The following is a 21,757-nucleotide window of genomic DNA, read 5'->3' on the forward strand; positions in this document are numbered from 1 at the left end:
ACAGTTGTAAATAACATTTGAAAATGAAACAGTTGTAAATAGCATTTGAAAATGAAACAGTTGTAAATAACATTTGAAAATGAAACAGTTGTAAATAACATTTGAAAATGAAACAGTTGTAAATAACGTTTGAAAATGAAACAGTTGTAAATAGCATTTGAAAATGAAACAGTTGTAAATAACATTTGAAAATGAAACAGTTGTAAATAGCATTTGAAAATGAAACAGTTGTCAATAACATTTGAAAATGAAACAGTTGTAAATAGCATTTGAAAATGAAACAGTTGTAAATAACATTTGAAAATGAAACAGTTGTAAATAGCATTTGAAAATGAAACAGTTGTAAATAACATTTGAAAATGAAACAGTTGTAAATAACATTTGAAAATGAAACAGTTGTAAATAACATTTGAAAATGAAACAGTTGTAAATAACATTTGAAAATGAAACAGTTGTAAATAGCATTTGGTGATTTTTATTTCAGTTGTTTTTACATAGTTTTCTCGAACATTCCTTGTATTCTATTATTTATTACAAATATGGACTTCATTCGACAGAAAAATGTATAATTATAGGAAAAAATCTATTGAGCGAGATTGTTAAGGGACTAGATTTTTTTAGCTATACTCCTAGAAATTTTTTTGGGGGGTATGTGTATCGATACTCATATTAAACCCCCTTTTATATTATTTTTCTTAAAAAATACAACTTGGTTATAACGTCCAAAACTAAGGGACAAAATTTTAAAACCTAATATTTGTTAGACATAATAAGTGTGAAAAGCTGAAATTTTGACAACTGGTAGTCGTTATCATCCAGAATAACATACTAAAATTTAAATCATTTGCAAAGGATGGAAACTTTCGCAAAGGATGGAAACTTTTTAAATCATTACTATATATTGGTTCCAATATAATATGATAATATAATAATAAATACAAAATCTGCATTAATCAAAATATCATATTTAAACGTATTTTATGACCGGGCAATGCCGGGCGGCACGCGTATATATATATATATATATATATATATATATATATATATATATATATATATATATATATATATCCTTGTGTGTGTCCCTGTGTATGCCTACGAAGTAGTGTGTGTTAGGACAACTTCCGGTGCCAAGCAACAGTTCTTAGGGAGAAGCAGAAGTGTGAATTCTCTTTGGTCAAACAAAAGAATTAAAATGCGGTTTGACCAGTGTCCAGTGTATAGAAAATGCCTTCCACTTCAGTCGGTCAAGTAGACGTCATCAAGCAGAAGAGAGAGACGCCTACCCAGCAGATTTTTTTAGTAGTCGTCAAAAAAAGCAACATGATTAGTAAGTAGTAAGAGAAAAGGGAGAGCAAATACAACTGAAATGAGAAACAAAATATCTTATTCAATCAGAAAGTAGTCTAATTCTTGAAAAAATGTAAAACATCTGTCGATATAATATATGTATTTGATTTACTTGTGACCCGTTGATTTTATTCGAAAATCCATAAGCTGTACATAAACTGTGATAAATCTGTTCAAGAATTATTATTGCATCATTAAAAAATCAAGTTTAATTGCTTCTAGATTAGATTTATCACTAATGTGTAGTGTAGTTAGTTATGAATACTGTAGCCCATTAGTGGGGTTGATCATTTATTTGGGAGATAACTTGTTTAATGGCAAAAAGATGAGGTTACAATCAATCCATAACACTTGGCAAGAGTGGGCAATTTTGTTATATTTATTCTCGAAGGGGCAAAACCACAGTAAATCCATACGCATGCACACATATATATCACTGCACATAGAGGTAGACAGATACACACACATAAGACTTTTAAATAACAAAACAAAATAAACGAGTAAATTAAGGGTTACGGGCTATGATACTATTAATATAAGATGAAATAGAATAGTAATTTGACTTAACAATGTGTAGCTAAAATACTCTTTTTTATTCTAATTCTTTTTAAGTTTTGTTATTTATTTGTTACTTATCCCACAGTAAAGTATATTTGCATCTAGAGTTAGTTGCGATTTCACTTCTATGATTTAGTAATTTTTTGACATGTTCTAATTGATAAATTTAGAAATTTTCGCTTAAACATAATCTACACTGATGAACTAACCTTATCACATCTTAATATTTTCCATTCGACTACAGGAAGCCGCTGGCTTTATTTAAATTTGCAGTAATGATGCTGTACAATGTGTATTTGTATTTGTGTTTTATGTACACATTTGACGCACCGTGTTTTATAGACAGCTTATATATGTGCAATATCAGACGCAAAGTTTACTGATTTGCATATTGGTTTTGAAAAACGGCATTTTATTATTTAACTAATATTTGTTATTGTTATTTTATTTCCATACGTTTTCCAAGTTTAAAACAAACTTTTATTGCATATCGTTCTTCTCAAGTGTTCTCACGTTCAGATTGCATTTTTGAAATTCACCAGATGTGACAATCAGCCTTTAGTAGGGTGTATTCCAATTCCTGTTGTAGCTGTTCATTTGAACCTGATATCATAAGCAATTGGCCCGCCATCTCATAAGTGTAAATGTAAATTTCAAGAGTCTACGACAATTTAAATTATTAAACTTGATGTAAACATAAATACAGCCTACACAATTTAATTTGTTTCCGTATTAAGCATACGTCATTGCGGCTGTCATTATTATTATCATTATCATTATTATCATTATTGTCATTATTATTATTATTATTATTATTGTCATTATTATTATTATTATTATTATTATTATTATTATTATTATTATTATCGTGAGAGCCCTTTGACGTGTGCTTAGCACAGAAACCTAAATCAATTTATGTTTGGAGTTAATGTAGGACATCGTTCTGTGATATTTACTTTAGTATTTTCCTCTCTTTCACATTGGTTGGAATGATGAGATTTTAAGCAAAATGCGATAAATCGAGTAAAAATAAATAACTCCACAACAAGTAAATTTAATTTGCTTTCGTTTATTTACAGTAATTTTTAAAGGTAAATATTTTTTGCGTCAGATTTTCAAAATATAAACGTTTATATTATGTTAGGTATATCTGTATTGATTCAACACTTTCGTGTTTCACAATTATGAAAATTACTTCAAGTATATACGTTTAGCAAAATATACATATATATATATATATATATATATATATATATATATATATATATACTAACATATGGGTGGCCGGCGTTTCCCGGGTGTTTGGAGGTGTGTGTTGAGCAAAAAAACAGTGGTAGTAGGAAGGCAGGCAAGCTTGAACCCATACCGCGAAGGAGGATAAGTACAAGAAAAAAAAAACGTGACGTCTTTGCTGTTACGACCACCGCCAAACCGAAAGTGACGTAGGTTTAAATTGAGGCTAAACAATCGAAAAGAGGAGATGACTTTCGAAAATATCGGGGAAAAAAAGAGACCCCTCCCTGTAGAAAAGTACCCAGTTGAGGGTAAAGAAATGAATGTTTTTAGCCAATTTTTTGGTATTTGTCGTCTGAAGGGTTGGGCTTCAAAACAATACTGATATTGTGAAAATTCCTCGCCTCTGTCGAAAATTTTCGGCAGACATGCAAACATACATACATACATTTATATATTGGCAGCTCAAATTTTCGACCCAAACCGATTAAAAAGCTTGCCCTATCTCTGAATACTCTTTATGTCAAATTTCAAATGTTTAGACCAGAAATTGTCAGTGTAATTTGGTATAGACCGCAGAGGTCAAACTTTTTTTAAACTTTGACCCCTATTATGACTCTTTAAAATTTATTGTTTTGGGCTCAAATCAAGTTATTAAGTTAGATCCATGTGCAAGGAACCTATATCTAAAATTTCAAGTGTTTAGACCCAAATTTGTCGGAGAAGTTTGGTAGAGTTCTCAAAAGTCAAATCGTTGAACTTTGACCCCTTAATAACCAAATTTCTGGTCGAACACCGATCACAAAGATTTTCTCAAATCTCAGTACCCCGTTAGTTGTATCAGAATTTTTGTAGAAATTTTTGACACCTCTAACACGAAACTGCGAATAAAATATAAAAAAAAAACTCGTAATTTCTCTTTTAAAAGTGGGTTCTTTGTTTCCTTTATGGATTATACTTCCAAAATAAACGATTAAAGTTGTATAAAAAGTAATAAAAATATTATTTTTTTATTTAAAAAAACAGCAATGAAATCATTGAATTTTACGAGTTCAGTATTTTTCAATTTTTAAAATTTTAAAATCTATCAAAATTTTTCTATTGATTCTACTTTTACGATATTTTCAGGGTCAATGTGAAATTTTATGCTCTTTCCAATAAACTTAATATAATATTTTAGACAATGTTTTTTTTTAATTCACGCCCCCCCCATTTTGAAATGTCTATTAAAAAGTAAATAATTTACTCACCAAACTGTTATATATCACAAATTGCAGATAAAAGATCAATAAATAATATATTCAAATTTAAAACAAAAAAAAAGAAGTATTTTTTGGAAATTTACCTGTAAATCAGAAGTTTAAAACCTTTTATTTAAAAAAAAACACGTTGTTTCTTTTTGTTGTTGGTTTTTTAAATGAAACATTGGTCTTTGCTCCTTTAATTGAAAAAAATTAGGGTTTGAATTACATTTTTCGAGTAGTTATAAGCTTGGAAAAACAGGGGGTGGAATTATTCAATATTTTTCACGAAGTTTCTGACACACCTAGTACCTCGTATATCAAATTTCGAGTCTGTAGATTTAAAATTGAGAGAGTTATTGCGTAGGGAAATGCACACACACACACACATAGACACACATACACACACACATAGACACACAGACACGCTCACTTTTATATATATGTGTGTGTGTGTGTGTGTGTGTGTGTGTGTGTGTGTGTGTGTGTGTGTGTGTGTGTGTGTGTGTGTGTGTGTGTGTGTGTGTGCTAATAATATGTTTAGTTTTTTCTTGTTTTTCTTCTCTGCCTGTATTTATGATGATAAATTGTTTATTGACAGAAAAAAAGACTGTATGCGTCGTTACCATTAAATGCCACTTCGGTCGGAGTTTCACTCCATCCCCACCAATACCGTAACTTTGTCTGACTACACCCAGCTCCAACTCCCTCTCCCACATCCGAAATATACGAAAATTCTCTTTTTCACCCACACCCCCATCTTCTACTTGCTGTCAACGTTGTCGTCATACGCTCAAACCTGCGCCACTGGGGCAGAACAATCTAAAAAAACGAATGGTCTGTTTTTAACCTTCACGTTCAAGCTCGACTATCATAAAAGAAAAAAAACGAGGAAAAACAAAATCGTTACTTTTTTGCTACTTCTTAGCATTATGTGATGTATGAATGTTGACATAAACACCTACACACACATACATACACATACACACACATACACACACACACACATATATATATATATATATATATATACACCTATAAAACTGAGTTTTTGTCGCACTTACATTGATATTAAAAGCCTATTTTTTCTATTAAAAAATTATGAAAACCAACTTCTTAATATACTTAATCATGGATATGGAAGAGTCCTCATAAAGGTTAGCTAATTTGCATATTCCTTAAACAAACGAGTTGGATTAATTAATTAATCATTTTTTATGGTTCCTTATTAGTTATCATTTAACTATTACACTCAGTTCTATTCATACATAATTTTGTAGCATTTAGGATGAAAATGTTCTAGCAAACGCACATATATATAGAAAGCGATAACGACTAAGGCTTGAACGTTAAACATTTTGGTTTCGATTCTAGCGAATGGCATCAGAGTCATATGTTTTTATAACTTTTAAAATCATTATTATATATTGGATAATAATCAATAAAGAATTGGCTTTATAATCTATATATCTATAAACGTGACAGTGTGTGTGTGTGTGTGTGTGTGTGTGTGTGTGTGTGTGTGCGCCTGTGAATGTATATATTCCTATCAAACTACTCTGTCAATTATCGCACTCGAGATTTGACAGAAGGGGTGTTGAGATTTGGGGAAATCTTTTTAATCGGTTTTCGACCAAAAATTTTACTGTCAATGGGTCAAGGTTTAACGATTTAACCTTTGAAAACTCTACCAAACTCCTCCGCTAATTTTAGGAAGTTTTAGATGTAGGTTTCTTGCACATGGATCACATTTTTTAACTTGGTTTTTTAACTTGGTTTGAGTCAAAATTAGGGTCAAAGTTTTAAAAAAATTGGACCACTGCGGTTTCTACTAAATTACTCAGCCAATGTTTGGTCTAAACATTTGAAATTTCATATAAAGTGTATTTCAGAAATAGGGCAAGCTTTTTAATCGGTTTTTGGTCCAAAATTTGGGGGCTAAGAAGTTAAAGTTCAAAAGATTTTACCTTTGCGGTCTCTAGCAAACTATTCAGCCAATTTTGGGTCTAAACATTTTACATAAAGGGTATTCAGACACGCAACAAACTTTTTAGTCAGTTTTGGGGCGAAAATTTGGCGAAAGGTTTAGGAAGTGAAAATTATTGCCGCTCAAGAAATTTGAATCCATCCACGAACCCACTTTTGACTCTATTTGCTAAGCCTTTACCTCCGGACAACCAAACAATTGCCATGGGAATAGAGGGTTAACAATTAATAAACGCACAATTCGGGCGAAAACTAATGTCACTAATGAAAACAATCCAGAGTGTTCGAACGAGAGGAAGTCGTGGACGTTGATTAGACGCTAGCTGACTGCCTCTTAGTTTATACTTCCCAGACAGTGCCCATGCTTAAGTATTCTTTAAGAGGCTTGATAATCATAATTAAATAATGATTGTCCTTTTATATTTACACGTGTGTAAATATATCCTGTATTTACTGCATATATATATATATATATATATATATATATATATATATATATATATATAATTATTTGACTTACTCCACTAAGGTCACTAATGTATCATGCTTACGTAATCATCAGTATAGGGGTGACAATTCTTGTCGAGCTGGAGATTAAACCACGAAATCACCTTTGACTTCATTTGCTTAGGCTTTAACTCTGGGCCACCCAACAATTGTCATATGCTTGAAACGAATTAACAAAGTATAGAAAAATAAATATAATAAAATGTATATGTTTATATATTTTCTTGGTTTATTTGATGACAAGTAGAGATACAAAATATCTTTGAAAAAATGTTTTTTGTAAATAAGTATTTTCCGCCATACCTTCGGTATTTTGCAGTGTAATTAATAACTATAATATTGCTGTCTCTGAAAGATACAAACATCTCTCTCTCTCTCTCTCTCTCTCTCTCTCTCTCTCTTTATATATATATATATATATATATATAGAGAGAGAGAGAGAGAGAGAGAGAGAGAGAGAGAGAGGGAGAGAGAGAGAGAGAGAGAGGGATAAAAATGACTACCAGAACAGTAGATAAAACTCGCCATAGATGCAAGCGAACAAGATGTTGAAGAAACAGCTTAACTTATAGGCTTGTATCCAATAATGTTTTTCAGCTGTTTCCACTTGTGAAGTAATCATTTCGGATAAAGTTAATGTCGGTTGTCAAGAGAAAACGCACCTTTCTAGGTCCTCTTCACCTTAATATTTTTAAATCTTTTTTTATTTGTATAGAATGGTATTTATCGTTTTTCTATTGTATTTCATTGCATTTCTTAGTTTATTCACTTGTAAACTTGTTTCCAATCATATTTTTAGGGGGTGTTTTTCATAGCATCTTACAGATACTATTGGGTTATCAGGAGAGAATACGCACCGTTTCGGAGCCTTACTATATATATATATATATATATATATATATATATATTAATACATATGTATATATATATTAATACATATGTATATATATATATTAATACATATATATTTTAATACATATATACATATATATATATATATATATATATATATATTAATACATATATATAAGTGAATGACTTTGTGCTACGAAACTGATACTGTCAGAAATTGTAAATGTCAACTGAATTAAAGAAATACATTGTAAGATGGTCAAAATCATGAAATTGAGAAGATAGGCTTTATCATCGTTTCAATATATATATATATATATATATATATATATATATATATATATATATATATATATATATATAATGAGCTGTGAAACAGCGAAACAGTACTGTATGTAGATGACTATAATGCTCCTTATCTCGGGTTGAGCATATTGGGAAGTGATATACAAACTGTCATTAGCTTATTATTATCTTTGTGTAAACAAAAGCAGGCATTTGGACAATGTCAAAACATCGTTAATTCATTACCCACACAGCAACAGCCGTATAGAGCAATGGCGAGAGGCCTTGACTGTCATTTGGGCGGTCGGGTTTCGATCCTGGCTTGATGCAGTTGCCTGTCTCGCCGTACCGATGAGCTGTTAAACAGTGAAACAGTACTGTATGTGGATGACTATATATATCTCCAAAACACCTCCGATTAATGTATAGTCATAAAATTGCTGTAAGGTGTTCAAATCAGTTAGCATTATTTACTATTGTATATGTACATGCGTATGCATAAACTTGGCCATTCCCATATTACATTATTTCTTTTTCTCATTAGACACATATGTCAGTTTCGTATGATTATATAAATTATTATTATTATTATTATTATTATTATTATTATTATTATTATTATTATTATTTTCTTAGTCATACTTAATTTTTATGGTTATTAAAATTATTATTTTTATCATTATGATAACTAATTATAATATTTTTACCGTTCAACACAGTTGCTTCACATTTATATACAAATCAATGACTTCGCAGAAACTCTTGAAATGACTTCCATGTTTCTTGAAATGACTTCCATGTTTCTAAAATCGGGCATTATTTTTGTAACAACTTTCTACTGAGAGATTGAAAATTGGCCCCATCCCCCACGCATGTTCCGCCATCATTTGTACAGCCATCCCATCACGGCTTGCCCAGTACGTAAAACGACATACCCTAAGTTTAGTACAGTGCCGCTACAGCTTTTATAATAATGTCCTTACACCCAACCAGCCTCCTTTCCGACGCGACCCTTCCCTATGCCCGTTAGGGCCGTTATCATAATCATAATAATAGCGACCATCATTGTCAACCAACGCTAATACCTAAATAGCTACTGCAAAACGTGTTATGATGACTTGACAATGACCGGATTAGTGGAACGAGTTTCTTAAAGAATAGATTAACACGAATTAAGTCAAGTCTCGCCACAAGAAATTGTGTATTTCAGCTTTTAATTTGTGTATTAATAATAATCAGACAAACTTTCATCTGTGTTTCTTACCTATATAAATCTTAAGAAATATACATCTTCAGAAAAGCATTATTTAATTGAACATTTTAATAACACCAAAACTTTAACGTGAAATAAAATAAAAATTGATTTTACTGCATTACTGCACGATTTTTATTACACCATATTCTCGTACGCAAGCTTGTTTTAGCTTAGATTTTTATAGATTGTGGATTTTTGAAGACCACGTATTTACTGAAATCAAAAATAACTTTAGCGGACGCTTATATAATTTTAACATTTTATTTACATGAGCAATTATTAACATATTGTATATAAGTATTTTGGTTTATTTTCGATTGCAACCCCCCCCCCCGGACAATATGTCTCCACCCAGCAACGCCAGGTAAACGATAAACGGGGTTCATTTAATTGATATCAAAAGTCTTCTTCCAACTAACGTTAATCAGAAAGAGTTTATTTTTGCTTTGAATTTCACAAAATATTTTAAGAATTTTATTTAACTCTTCTGATGAAGTTTAATTGAAAGAAACCACAAAAAAAGAGGGCGAATCATTTCGAAAAGCTTACAACAATACTTGCTGGTTTTATCAGCTCGTAATCGCTTCGCAAAGTTAAATTGTTGAAATCAAAATCTAATATATAAAAGGCTGTCTGTCCGTCTCCATATCTTCAAACTATCTCCTCCGAGCGGCGCTGGAGGTCTCAAATGATTGGACTTTTAAGGACCGTTCTTTTATGGGTAAAAATTTAAAATTGTTTTAAGGGGTCAAAATGGGTAAAAATTTAAAATAGTTTTAAGGGGTCAAAAATGGGTAAAAATTTAAAATAGTTTTAAGGGGTCAAAAATGGGTAAAAATTAAAAATATCGTCATACAATTTTGTACATTCATAAACCAAAACATATGGCAACTTGTTGAGAATCAAAACGTTGAGACACAGCGATGGGTGCCGACAGATGGCGTGTGCCCTCTGCCCGGCAATCGAACCCGGAACCCGTCCAATACGAAAAAGAAGATAAATGCAAATTTAGGCGCTCTCTTGGTTCGAGATGGCAGTCTAAAAGACTTTCTTTTCTTTTTTTTTTTTTTTGCTGTTGTTCCACGGCAGTGAGATTGTTTTATCTCGTGCACACAAGGTTGCAGTCTGTTGCGAAGAAGACGAAAAGAAAATTACAGCTGATTGTTTAGAAGAATTCGGAATCTGACGTTTTTCTTTTTTTACTTTCACTACTTTGAGAAGAAGCCAACGTTCCGTCGTGAATGAAACACGAACACAATTTCATTTACTCTTAATTCGAACGAATTTACTTTCCTAAAATGAGGATTAATTCCCGTAGAAAAACTATACAAAATCTTCCACAAACATTTTGCAAACGAGATTAGAACAATAATTGGAACCATAAAAATTAAATAGGCATTGTTAATGGGAGAGAAGGAAAAAGTTATCCAGCCAGCTATTCAGCCTCCGTTTCTCTTCTACGTTTCTCTTCTCGCTTATAATTCATTGGGTTTTATTCATTTGTCCTGTTTTTATTTATTTATTCTTTAATTATTTACTGATGTCAATGAAACTATTGCACATATATAGTAAAACTGGAATAATGAAATTAAAAATTGATAACACAAAGCAATTATTTATTATGAACTGGTTAAATAAGACATCCAAATTAAGACTACTTATTAATCGTTCATCTTTATTATGTATACACTATTTCGAAATACTCCATTGTATTGTCGCTTTAAATAACAGTAACCCATTTGGATGGTCAGATAAGAGTGATAACAACTTTCGCATTTATTTACATATTTCACTGATTCATGCGTGCGCAGTTAGTTTTACGCTCAAGAATCCTATTTATAAATTTCGTTTTTGGTTTCTAACAAAGCGGGAAAATATCTTAAAATTTGAGAAAGATGATTTATCTCATTTTTTTAATTGCTCGACTGGCAAGAAAAATTTCCCGATTTTCTTTGGATTTCATTTATTGGAATTCGTAACTTAATCACCACCTCGATACGGGTCCGGAACTGGGGGCTTGCCCCTTCCACAAGCACCGGCGGGAGCTCGGCGAATACTCGGCAGATGGCGGCGATCAGGCTGGCTTTGGTATTGTTGGAGGTCATGTTGGTGATGTTCTCGATAGATGACCAAACGAAGTTGTCCAGCGGGTTTAGATCGGGGGAAGAGGGAGACCAGTAAGAGAAGGTCACAAAGTTGTCGCACTCCTTCTGAAGCCAAGCCTGGGTCTCTTTGGACTTGTGGGCCGGCGCCGAGTCCTACTGCCACACCCAGGGTCTGCCAGCGGCCACCTAATTGTACTAGGGGCTCACCACACTCTTCAGCAATTTACACTTTGGTGTTGACTTTCAAGCCGACTTCGAAGATGTAGCATTGTTTGAGGCCCTCATTTGAAACCACACCAAAGACCGTAAGCGTGGCCGGAAACTTCGTTAAGCTGTGTCCTCAAGCGTTGAACCGTTCAGATTTGCATTCTGAGCGTGCTGGCAATGGTCCTGTTGTCATAACTTAAATCGTTAGAGAGCATGATTTGTACAGCGGCGCAAACTCTATCGTTCTTGGGATTTGTACACCACTGGTCAACTAGTAGATTGTTTGCAAAAAAAAAAAAAAAAAAAAAAAAAACTTTTTAGTAAACTGAAATGGAATCATGTCGTATTTTCTATGACGACAAATTTATCGTTCCACTCTGTATATGTGTGCCTTCTGCCTCTGTGTTTTTCAATATTTCTAAATAATAGAAATAATAATATAATCATAATAATATATCATAATAATATATTTATTTATAAATAATAGAAATACTTATATAAGCATTGATGTTCTTCATTCAGACCAGAGACAGCGTTTTGATTTAAAAAAATTGACGACCATTTTCTTTTTTATCTAAACGTTTATGTATGCGTGGGCGTACGCGCGCAGAAGACGTGCGTTCGCTTTCTTCAATTTTGTATCAAGAGTAAAAAATTATTATTTTATGGCTTCAGAAATAAACAAAACACATTTGTTTCTGCTGATCAGATCGTTTCACGCTTCACTTATGAACCATAACACGTAGAAACTGTGACGAAAGAGACGATCACCGCGTCTTTGTGGGAATTTGTTGTTTGAGTTATGAATATGCGTAGAAATGAGTGAATCTGTGAATGTGCCTAACCTGAAATGGACACGGTTCGTTAATATATTTGTCATTGAATGCGAATAGTTTGTGTACATTTGCTACCTGGCCTAAACCCAACATTATCATTTTGTTAGATTTTTAATTTTATGAGTTTTAATTAATCTAATTTTAGCTTTTTATCGATGTCCTCTGCGAACGAAAACATCGCGATATTATTTTAACAAACATAATACAAATTTAATATCATTATTATATTCCTTATAACATTTTACTAGTGAAAATTGTGTTTATATACTGCGAAATTTTCAATTGCTTCCTCCTGAGAGAGAAATGTGGGAGAGAGATACATCGGCACAAGCATCAATATGCTTCCTGTTTGGCATATTTTTTGAGATTTTCATTCGGGCCAAGTGAGACAAGAAATTTATAGACGTTTTGGCAAACTGTGTGATAAATCAAGAAAAAAAATATTTTTGTTGCATTTAGGTCACATATGATTTTGAAAACACACTTTAAGTTAAAATCAACATATTTATGCAATTTACGGAACGTGATGATGACGCCATTAACATTAACAGCTCTATGTTAACAGACCGTAAAATGTAATAAAAAAATACAAAAATGAAAACGTCCTCTATCACTATCACATTTCTTTACGGAATTTATATGCTAAATTACGTTTGGATTTTGCTTTCTGTTTTTTTTTTTTTATTGTTGTTGTTGTTGTTGTTGTTGTTGTTGTTGTTGTTTGTTTGTTTTTTTGTTTGTTTTTTTTAATCGCTAGTTGAAACTAGACAATTCAACACGTGGGTTTTTCGAAATAGACAAAGACGTTGCATTTACATTACTGAACTGCAAATTTTCTCTTGCGTTTTGATCACGAACTACTTCAGTAAAATATAGTCGTGCCTTTTCTTTTTGAAAGCTATATACAGAATTCGCTACACATATTTACACACAAAATATGTTGTCTACACTTGCATAAAAATAAAAAGGAATCCATATTTATAACTATGTCAATCATTCAGTACTTAATCTCATTTCCTGGGCAAGACAGCTAATTATTAATAAAATTTATTTAATAAAAAAAGAATAGCGTTTTAAAAATTTATTTAAATTTCATTTTCAAGGATAAAGTTTGCTCGGAATATTCGGTTAAAAGCTAAGCTTTAATAAAAAATAAATGTTGAGAACATTTTGATCTTTGCAAAAAGGATAAGAAGCCATAAAAATGATTTTGTGATAAGGCATTTTAAAACACATGATTTAATCAGAATACCTTTAAATGGAGCGAACAGTGTACTATTTAATGTGGTATCATCAGATCATCCGCCCAGAAATTACCCTTCCCTTTTTAAGGTGTTATATTCTCTATATTATTATCTTTTGCTTGTGATGAGTAGTGGATCATCCATTCTGTTGCCATAAAATTGCTCCCAGAAATTACCTCCCCCTTTCAGTGTGGTGGTGATGGGAATGCTCCCGGGTAATAGATTCTCTTCTGACGAGTACTTCATCCATTATTTGCGTTGTTTTCATAAGATAATACTCCTGGGGACTGCTTCCTTGTTTTTTAGAGAGGAGTTTGTATAGTATCTGTACTTTTGTCATGATATGATATTCTTATAACCTTCTTCCTTTATGAGGGATATTCCCATGTATTACTTCCTCTTTTTCGTTGGTGGAGTTAGCGTAGTATCTGATCTGTCATAACATCCGACCAGACATTATGCCATTTTTGGAAGATTTCAAAAGAATCAAAAGCATTTACATTTTCACAAAAGGCGTCTATTTCCTTTGCATAAAATTTAATTTGACTATATTTGGACCTCTTACGTCGATCACTGTTCATCATTTTTATCGACCGAATAGTTAAATAGCTAATCGTGTATACATACATACATACATATATATATATATATATATATATATATATATATATATATATATATATATATATATATATATATCGTCATTCATAAGTAGACTGTTCCGTTGTACTACAACATTTCAGTGAGACTACAAAGCAAGTTTTCCAAACTTAGACATAAACATTTTCGACAGTCATGACCTGATACGTCATCATCACAACGTATCTGAAAACAAACTCTTTATGTTTACATACAAATTATCGGCTACCGAAGTGCATTCTATTTTATTTACGAAATGATTATTAGCTATATTCGTCCTTCTGATTATCTTTTTTCTTTTTTTCAGTTCTGACCTGGCGGATGAGAACCTTAAACAAAATATGTCCGCCGTGATGTGCGGTCCCCACCAAAACATGATGCATCACAATTTCGTCCGGGACCTGGGCATTCCGTCGAAGACTTTGGACGATATGCGGGCCAATCTGAGTTTACCTCTCATCAAAAACGAACCTCTTCACCACCACCAGTTCCCCTTGTGTGCCCCACCGATGGAAACTCACCACCTCCACCATCCGGTGCCACCCGTCTAACGAGGACCAATATCACAAACACCGACAAGACCTCAAGAACGATAACACACAGACGAGCGTGGATGCACACACGCACACAGAGTTATACATGTATACGACTATATATATTAGTCGAACTAATTGCTATATTTATAAGTGAGAAAATTCTGTTGAAAGAAAATGGCGCATTATACCGGTTGCGTGTGTTTTTTTTTTAAATCAAATTCCCATGTATTTAACAATTTTATTTAACAGTCGAAACAAAGAATAAAGAAAATGTTCATCAACCATTGCCTGTTTTAGGTTTAAGCTTTCGACTTACATCTGTCATCATTCGCGCATTATAGGCAACCCTTTACTATTTGAAGGTCAAGATATTTTCAAATATGGTTCCCAATTAACGAATAATGAATGTATAAAATATATGAAAGCAAAAACATGTCTACAGATATATTACGTATAAGTGTATAAGCATGTAAACTATCTGTAGATGCTTATCTGGAAAAAAGAAATTACGTCTTAAAATTGTATAAATTTGTTCAAAATCCAGATTCTCATGAAGATGATGATAAATAAAAAGTCTGTATGGAATCGAATAATAACTTGTAGAAGTATTCGTTTTATTTTTAAGAAAAATTAATCATTTTTCATATTGTTAAGAATCGATGAAAAACTTAGAAAAACTGATAGAAACATAACCCGAAATTCGTGAGATTTTTCAAAAGTTTATTTGTTACTCTTTCGTTATATATATATATATATATATATATATATATATATATATATATATATATATATAAACCCTGTGTATCGTGAGATTTTAGGTCAATATTGTTTCAATTTTAAAATTGCTATAAAAGGCGAAGAATTGAAATTTGGTACCCTGAAAGAGCATAACAAGGTGCCTTATTTCCCTGATTTTTCTGACATTTGAACAAATATTTTGAAAATTATGCTAATTTTTCTATTTTCTGGTAATTTCAAGTGTGTATCACTTTATTGCAAATGTCTAAAAATGTATATTTTCGGTAATAAAACAATATTCTAATTTCATATTTCTATTCATGTGAAATAAAGAACATATCCAGTAACAATATTAACCAAAAACAAAAACGAATTTCACATTATTTTGTTTAAGGAAATATTTATTTATCAACATAACTCCCATTCTTCGAAATCACTTTGAATAGCCTCTTGCCAACTGATGATGTCAATCTGCGGATTTGAGATGATGTGATGCTTTAGGAAACTTCCAAAATTTTTCTCCAAATTTCGTCCTTCGATGAAAATTGAACACCTTCATAAACTTTCATCTTTATAATCGACCATGCTGCTCAATTGGGTTTATATTTGGAGAATAAGGTGGCCATGTCATCAAATTTTCTCCTAATGACGAGGTAGGATGTCGTAACCTTGGCTGAGTGGGATGGCGCATTGTCGTGCATAAAAATCATTTTGCAGTTACGCACCAATGGAAGGTCATCAAGCCATGGTGATAAATGCTAATTTAAGAATAAAATATAAGACTGGCGTGCAAATTTGACACTTTCTGGTACTTAAAACGATCCAATTAGTTCATCACAGATTATTCCATCCCAAAACATGACACCTCCACCTTCTTGTTAACGACGGAATCGATGGGGGGTTCAAAAAGACTCCAAACTTTGGCCCACCCATATGGTCTATCAAGGGTTGCTCTGGCTTAATTGGTAAAAAAAAACCTTTTCAAAGCTGGTTTTCATGTATTTCTGAGCCGAACGTTTTTCCTTATCAGTTTGGTTTAAAACATGTATTGCTATGGGTTTAATACTTCTTGCAATTTCATTTAAGACATTGCAGTGTGTCATTCTGGACAAGGAAGACATTACAGCATTGTCAAATATAGCAACACTGTTGCTGCCTGGCAGCTTGGTGAATTGACGGCGAATTTTTCTTTCTCGTCTTTTTGTCCTTTCTTGGTTTGATGTTTGGATTTTCAACGAATGAAAACAATGTTCGATCTTTTCCAAATTCCTTTTTTAGACATTTTGAAAAACTTGCAATAAAGTGATACACACTTAAAATTACCGGAAAATAGAAAAAAATAGCATAATTTTCAAAATATTTGTTCAAATTCCACAAAAATCAGGGAAATAAGGCAGCTAGTTAAGCCCTTTCAGTGTTATACCAAATTTCAATTCTCTGCGTTACATAGCAATTTTAAAATTTAAAAAATATTGACCTGCAATAAAGCGATACACAGGGTATATATATATATATATATATATATATATATATATATATATATATATATACTCACAATATGAAATTTTATGTATATATTTTGTTACAGTATTTACTTCAAGAGTGCTCAATACATGCAGTAATAAAACTATTGATGGCAAAATTTCTTATAGCTCATCTCAGTGAGAATTCGTCAGATTAAATACATTTAGCCTAAAAAATCTTTTCATGGGTGAAACCTAAAGTTTATATAAATGTATGCTGTTTGTGAAAAAGTGATCGATTAAAAAGTAAAATAAGAGCATAATATTTTTTTAAAGAATTTTACAGAAAGTCAGAAAAAACATCGGTATTGCCTTATTTAGGGCGGGGACGGTTTACAATCGAGAAAGATTGAATTATCGTCGTCCTCTGTTTTTTTTTAATCTGTTCTTCCCGGAAATGGCGACTGCACCTTTCTTTTTTATTTACTTTGCGAATTATTTATGTATTATTTTCTATTAAATTATTATATTTATGAACTTATATTTATATGTTATTGTAACTGCCGGTTTATATGTTAACAGGTTCGGATTAAAAAATGTTTTTAAATGTGTATTTTGCTAATTAAAAAAATATTGCTTCTTTTCTAAAGAGTAATTTCCCTGGAACAATATCAATTTTTCCAATTCGTATGAGAATCAATTATTATTTTAATCGGCGAAAGACACATTTGAAAACATTATTTAACCGGAACCTGTTAACCCAAACCGAAAGTAACAAAATATAAAATTAAAAAAAATAAAATATACGTTCATTAAAAATAAAAAAGAATAAATTCATTAAAAAAATAAATAAATAATTCGCGAGCTAAAAATTTAAAAAAAAAACGTGCAGTCGCCGTTTTTACGAAGAACAGATAAATAAACAGCGGCTGAAGAGAGTCCAATATTGCTCAACAATTTGGATTTGAAACTAGCGTTAGTGACGTTTTTCTGACCTTCTGTAAAATTCTTATTAATATATATCAATGGTAGCTTGTCTTCATCAATATTACTCGAGCTTAAAAACAATAATTTTTTTTTAAATATGCAATTTAGGATACAAAATATTATGTGTGCGTCACATCAATCTTGAGATATTTCTTACCATCCAATAAATTATTGTGAACTTTAACAGCTAATATTTTCCTTATAACACTATTTTAAACGATATACTCTGTCTTGTTGATCCAGTTTTGATAGCTCGGAACTATGAATTTTACCAGCCCGTGCCACGCCCTTGTGATGCATTGTTCTCGGATATTTCTTCCTGGATCAGAACACATAGGCTTGAAAGTCAGTTGATGCCAAGCTTAGCCCGAGTAGCCCGACCGTGGATTCACCACTGTCATTACTGAAAATCCGTACCCTTTCAAAGAACATTTCTTTTGTTTACAACGGAGGAATTTAATATTCCTTAACTTAAAAATATCACTTCTTAATATAGTTTTTTTTATTTTAATTGCAAAGATTCGTTTTGTTTTTGTTCATTTGTTTTTTGTTCTCTGCATTTTCTAATAATAGATTGGCAGAGTTCATTTCCCCCTAAATATGTTTGACTTCGCCATTATCACTCATTTCTTCTTTTTTTCTTTTTCTAAGTATATATTTAAGATAATTCATATTAGGAAAACATTTGTTGTTATTATTATTATTATTATTATTATTATTATTATTATTATTATTATTATTATTATTATTTTAGATGTTATACTTGTTATTTTTGTTTTCTTTCTTTCTTTTTTTTAATTTAGACATTCAAGCTGTACCTAAAGAATTTTTCAAGTCATTTGAAAAATTGGAAAAGAAATTGTCTCGTCAATCTGCTTCAGCCATTTATGGTTGCTTTTTGTTATGGTCCTAATCCTTCCAATTACAATGGAATCACTTTGATTTCTTTCCATTTCAATAGTCTAATTTCAGTTTTAGATCTTGATATCTATTATTTCATGTGCTTTCTCTTGCACTCTGGTATGGCAATTATTGAACAAGATCTCTCGGTTTTGTTTAGAAAAATTATGTCAGGTTTAGAATATTCAAGGACGTTATCAGTTTATATGCGCATGTCTCAAAGAAGTTTAACATTGTGGTTTTTCTGTATCTCGTCTTGTTTATGCTCTCGCTGCGATTTAAATCATAAAGTTTTCATATATTCCAGTGTAGGATGGATGTAAGCGACAGTCATGTTTCTGTTTTTTTATATTAATGTTGAGCTAGCATAGTGCATTTTGATATAATATGCGCTAATGTTTCTTCCCTTTCATCGGTGATTCTAGTTTTGCCGATGGAGTGTTTGATGGACCTAGTGTAAGATGCTTGTTCCTGGGCTGTTACTAAAGTGCTCTCAGTAGCCCTTTTAAGATCACTCATGACCAACCAATTCCAGCAGTAATTATGCCTACATTTAGTATTCACTGTGTAGTTTCTTTACAAATAAATGCTCCCTCTCTCTTGCAACCTGTGACTCCTTTCACACTAGGTCTTAGTATCTTTTTCGTTTTCACTTCATGAAGAATTTTCTTACTTTCAGAAATATATTGTTAGACTTCCTGCCTCTATATTTACCAGATATTCAACACTAAATAAGCGCATTCACCACTTTCTTTTCTATGTAGATACAATCTATCTACATCTCATTTCTTAGCAAAAGCCCATAAAATATAAGTATTTTATGTGTTTTACATCCAAACATTTTAATTCATCTTCATTGCAGTTAAGTATACCAACGGTGTATCGAAAAATAGCTAATGTTCTGGCGTTGATGGCATTTATTGTCATTCTACTGTAGAGATATGATTTAAGAATAATCCTTAATCTTCTATTGTAGTCGGCTGTGACCGGGTTTTTCATTTCTATGTTCATCGGCTTTCAGTATCTCCAAATATTTGTAACCCCTCTCGCCGTCAACATCCTTTATTAGATCTGTTGTTGAAAGTTCAAGGCCATCTGAGTGAATGACCTTGCCTCTTTTCATCATAAGAATAGCAAATTTGGTGATGCCAACTTTCATCCTTATGTCATTAATGTTCCTATTCATTAGACTGGGTTTCATTCCTTCCAAAAACTTCAAGATCATCTATGAATAGTAGATAGTTGACTGTAGGAAGTCCGTTTCTATGTTCGTATGCGGCTTTCACATTCCGTAAAAGAAGTGTCAATGTGAGCAAGCTGACTAAAAGCTAAGGGAAACGACTATTGGCCTGGAAAACCAGTCTTCATTTTCATTTTTGCAACATTTCCTGAACTTAAATTATTTTCTCAATTCTTCATATTATTTATAGATGTTCGGATGCTGGGGTTGTTCCAAACATTTTAAAACATTTGAGTAAACTATATCAAATGGGTCAAATACGTCATTTAAAAAGTACTTATGTCGAAATAAATTACAGAATTACATAACTTATGAAATAAAATCACTTAGCTAATAATGCTATTATGTGATGGGTACAATTTTAGACTAAAAGATATGGTTTTATTCATATTCAGAATTCTACGTATGTGAATCCACGATATCAAAGAATATGATGCTTTCTAAAAAATATTAAAGTACTTAATTATCTTAACTCAAAAACGAAATTTAATTAAATTACTTATTAAATTACTTATGTGCATAGACTAAACCCTTATTGAAAACTTATTTAACAATTGAAAACATTGAACGAATTCATTCTCGCGATGCGTCCATTTTATTTGCGCGCTAAGTGATGAAATTGCTTTTCGTAAATAAGTGATGAAAATGCTTTTCGTAAATGCTTTTCGTAAATGTTCCGCGATTGTCACGAGTTTCTTATCTGGTTCGTCTCTTGTTTAAACTTGTCTAAATTTGCTTCATGTGGCAGAAGCAGGCTTAATGTTTGACAACATAGAGATGTATCCTTGGCCTAACGAGACGCTATTCCAACTTTGCGGTTTAGTTGCGGTATGGAAAACAATTTACAGCGGCAGATCAATTCATTAGAGATTATTTAATATCGAGCCATTGCAGCTATTGCAAACGATTAATTTTATATGATTAACTAGCAGTTCAGCCCAGCTTTGCTCGGGTCCTATTTACTGTTCATAACTTTATGTGCATACGTATATATATATTAAAAAGTTTGACTACAGTCCAGATAAACTACATCTAAAATTTCAAGTGTTTAGACCCAAAATTGGCAGAGGAGTTTGGTAGAGTCTGCAAAGGTAACTTCTTCCAACTTTGATTTCTTCGGAACACAATTTTCGCCCAAAAACTTATTTAAAAAAAACTTGTTGCATGGCTGAATACTCTTTATGTAAAATTTCAAATGTTTAGACCAAAAATTAGCTGAATAGTTTGCTAGAGATCGCAAAGATCAAATCTTTTAAACTTTGACCTTTGGCAGCCAAATTTTCCGCCAAAAACCGATTAAAAAGCTTTCCCTAATTCTGAATACAGTTTATATAAAATTTCAACTATTTAGACCAAAAATTGGCTGAGTAATTTAGTAGAGACTGCAGAAGTCAAATTTTTTAAAACTTTGACTCCAATTTTAACCCCTTAACATTTATTGTTTTGGGCTCAAATCAAGTTAAAAAATTTTGATACATATTGAAGCGACCTACATCTAAAATTTCAAGTGTTTATACACAAAATTAGCGCAGGAGTTTGATAGAGTTTTCAAAGGTCAAATCGTTAAACTTTGACCCCTTGACAGCCAACATTCT

The 21,757-nt window shown here is 31.8% G+C and overlaps 1 protein-coding gene across 3 annotated transcripts in view; it reads left to right on the forward strand.

Annotated features, from left to right (window-relative positions):
* Window positions 1-15,340, forward strand: part of LOC145256397 (uncharacterized) — a 241,113-nt gene extending 225,773 nt beyond the window's left edge. For 2 of the 3 annotated variants that reach the window (XM_080115256.1, XM_080115255.1), the window contains exon 4: window positions 14,606-15,340. In XM_080115256.1, coding sequence (XP_079971382.1) covers window positions 14,606-14,849 — 244 coding nt within the window. In that variant the 3' untranslated portion in view covers window positions 14,850-15,340. The remainder of the gene's footprint in view (window positions 1-14,605) is intronic. The other variant, XM_080115257.1, reaches the window with a different exon arrangement.
* Window positions 15,341-21,757: the final 6,417 nt, after the last annotated feature.

Source organism: Euprymna scolopes, chromosome 32, assembly GCF_053919585.1.
Source record: "Euprymna scolopes isolate OS-2025 chromosome 32, ASM5391958v1, whole genome shotgun sequence".
In the NCBI taxonomy this organism is placed as follows: domain Eukaryota; kingdom Metazoa; phylum Mollusca; class Cephalopoda; order Sepiida; family Sepiolidae; genus Euprymna; species Euprymna scolopes.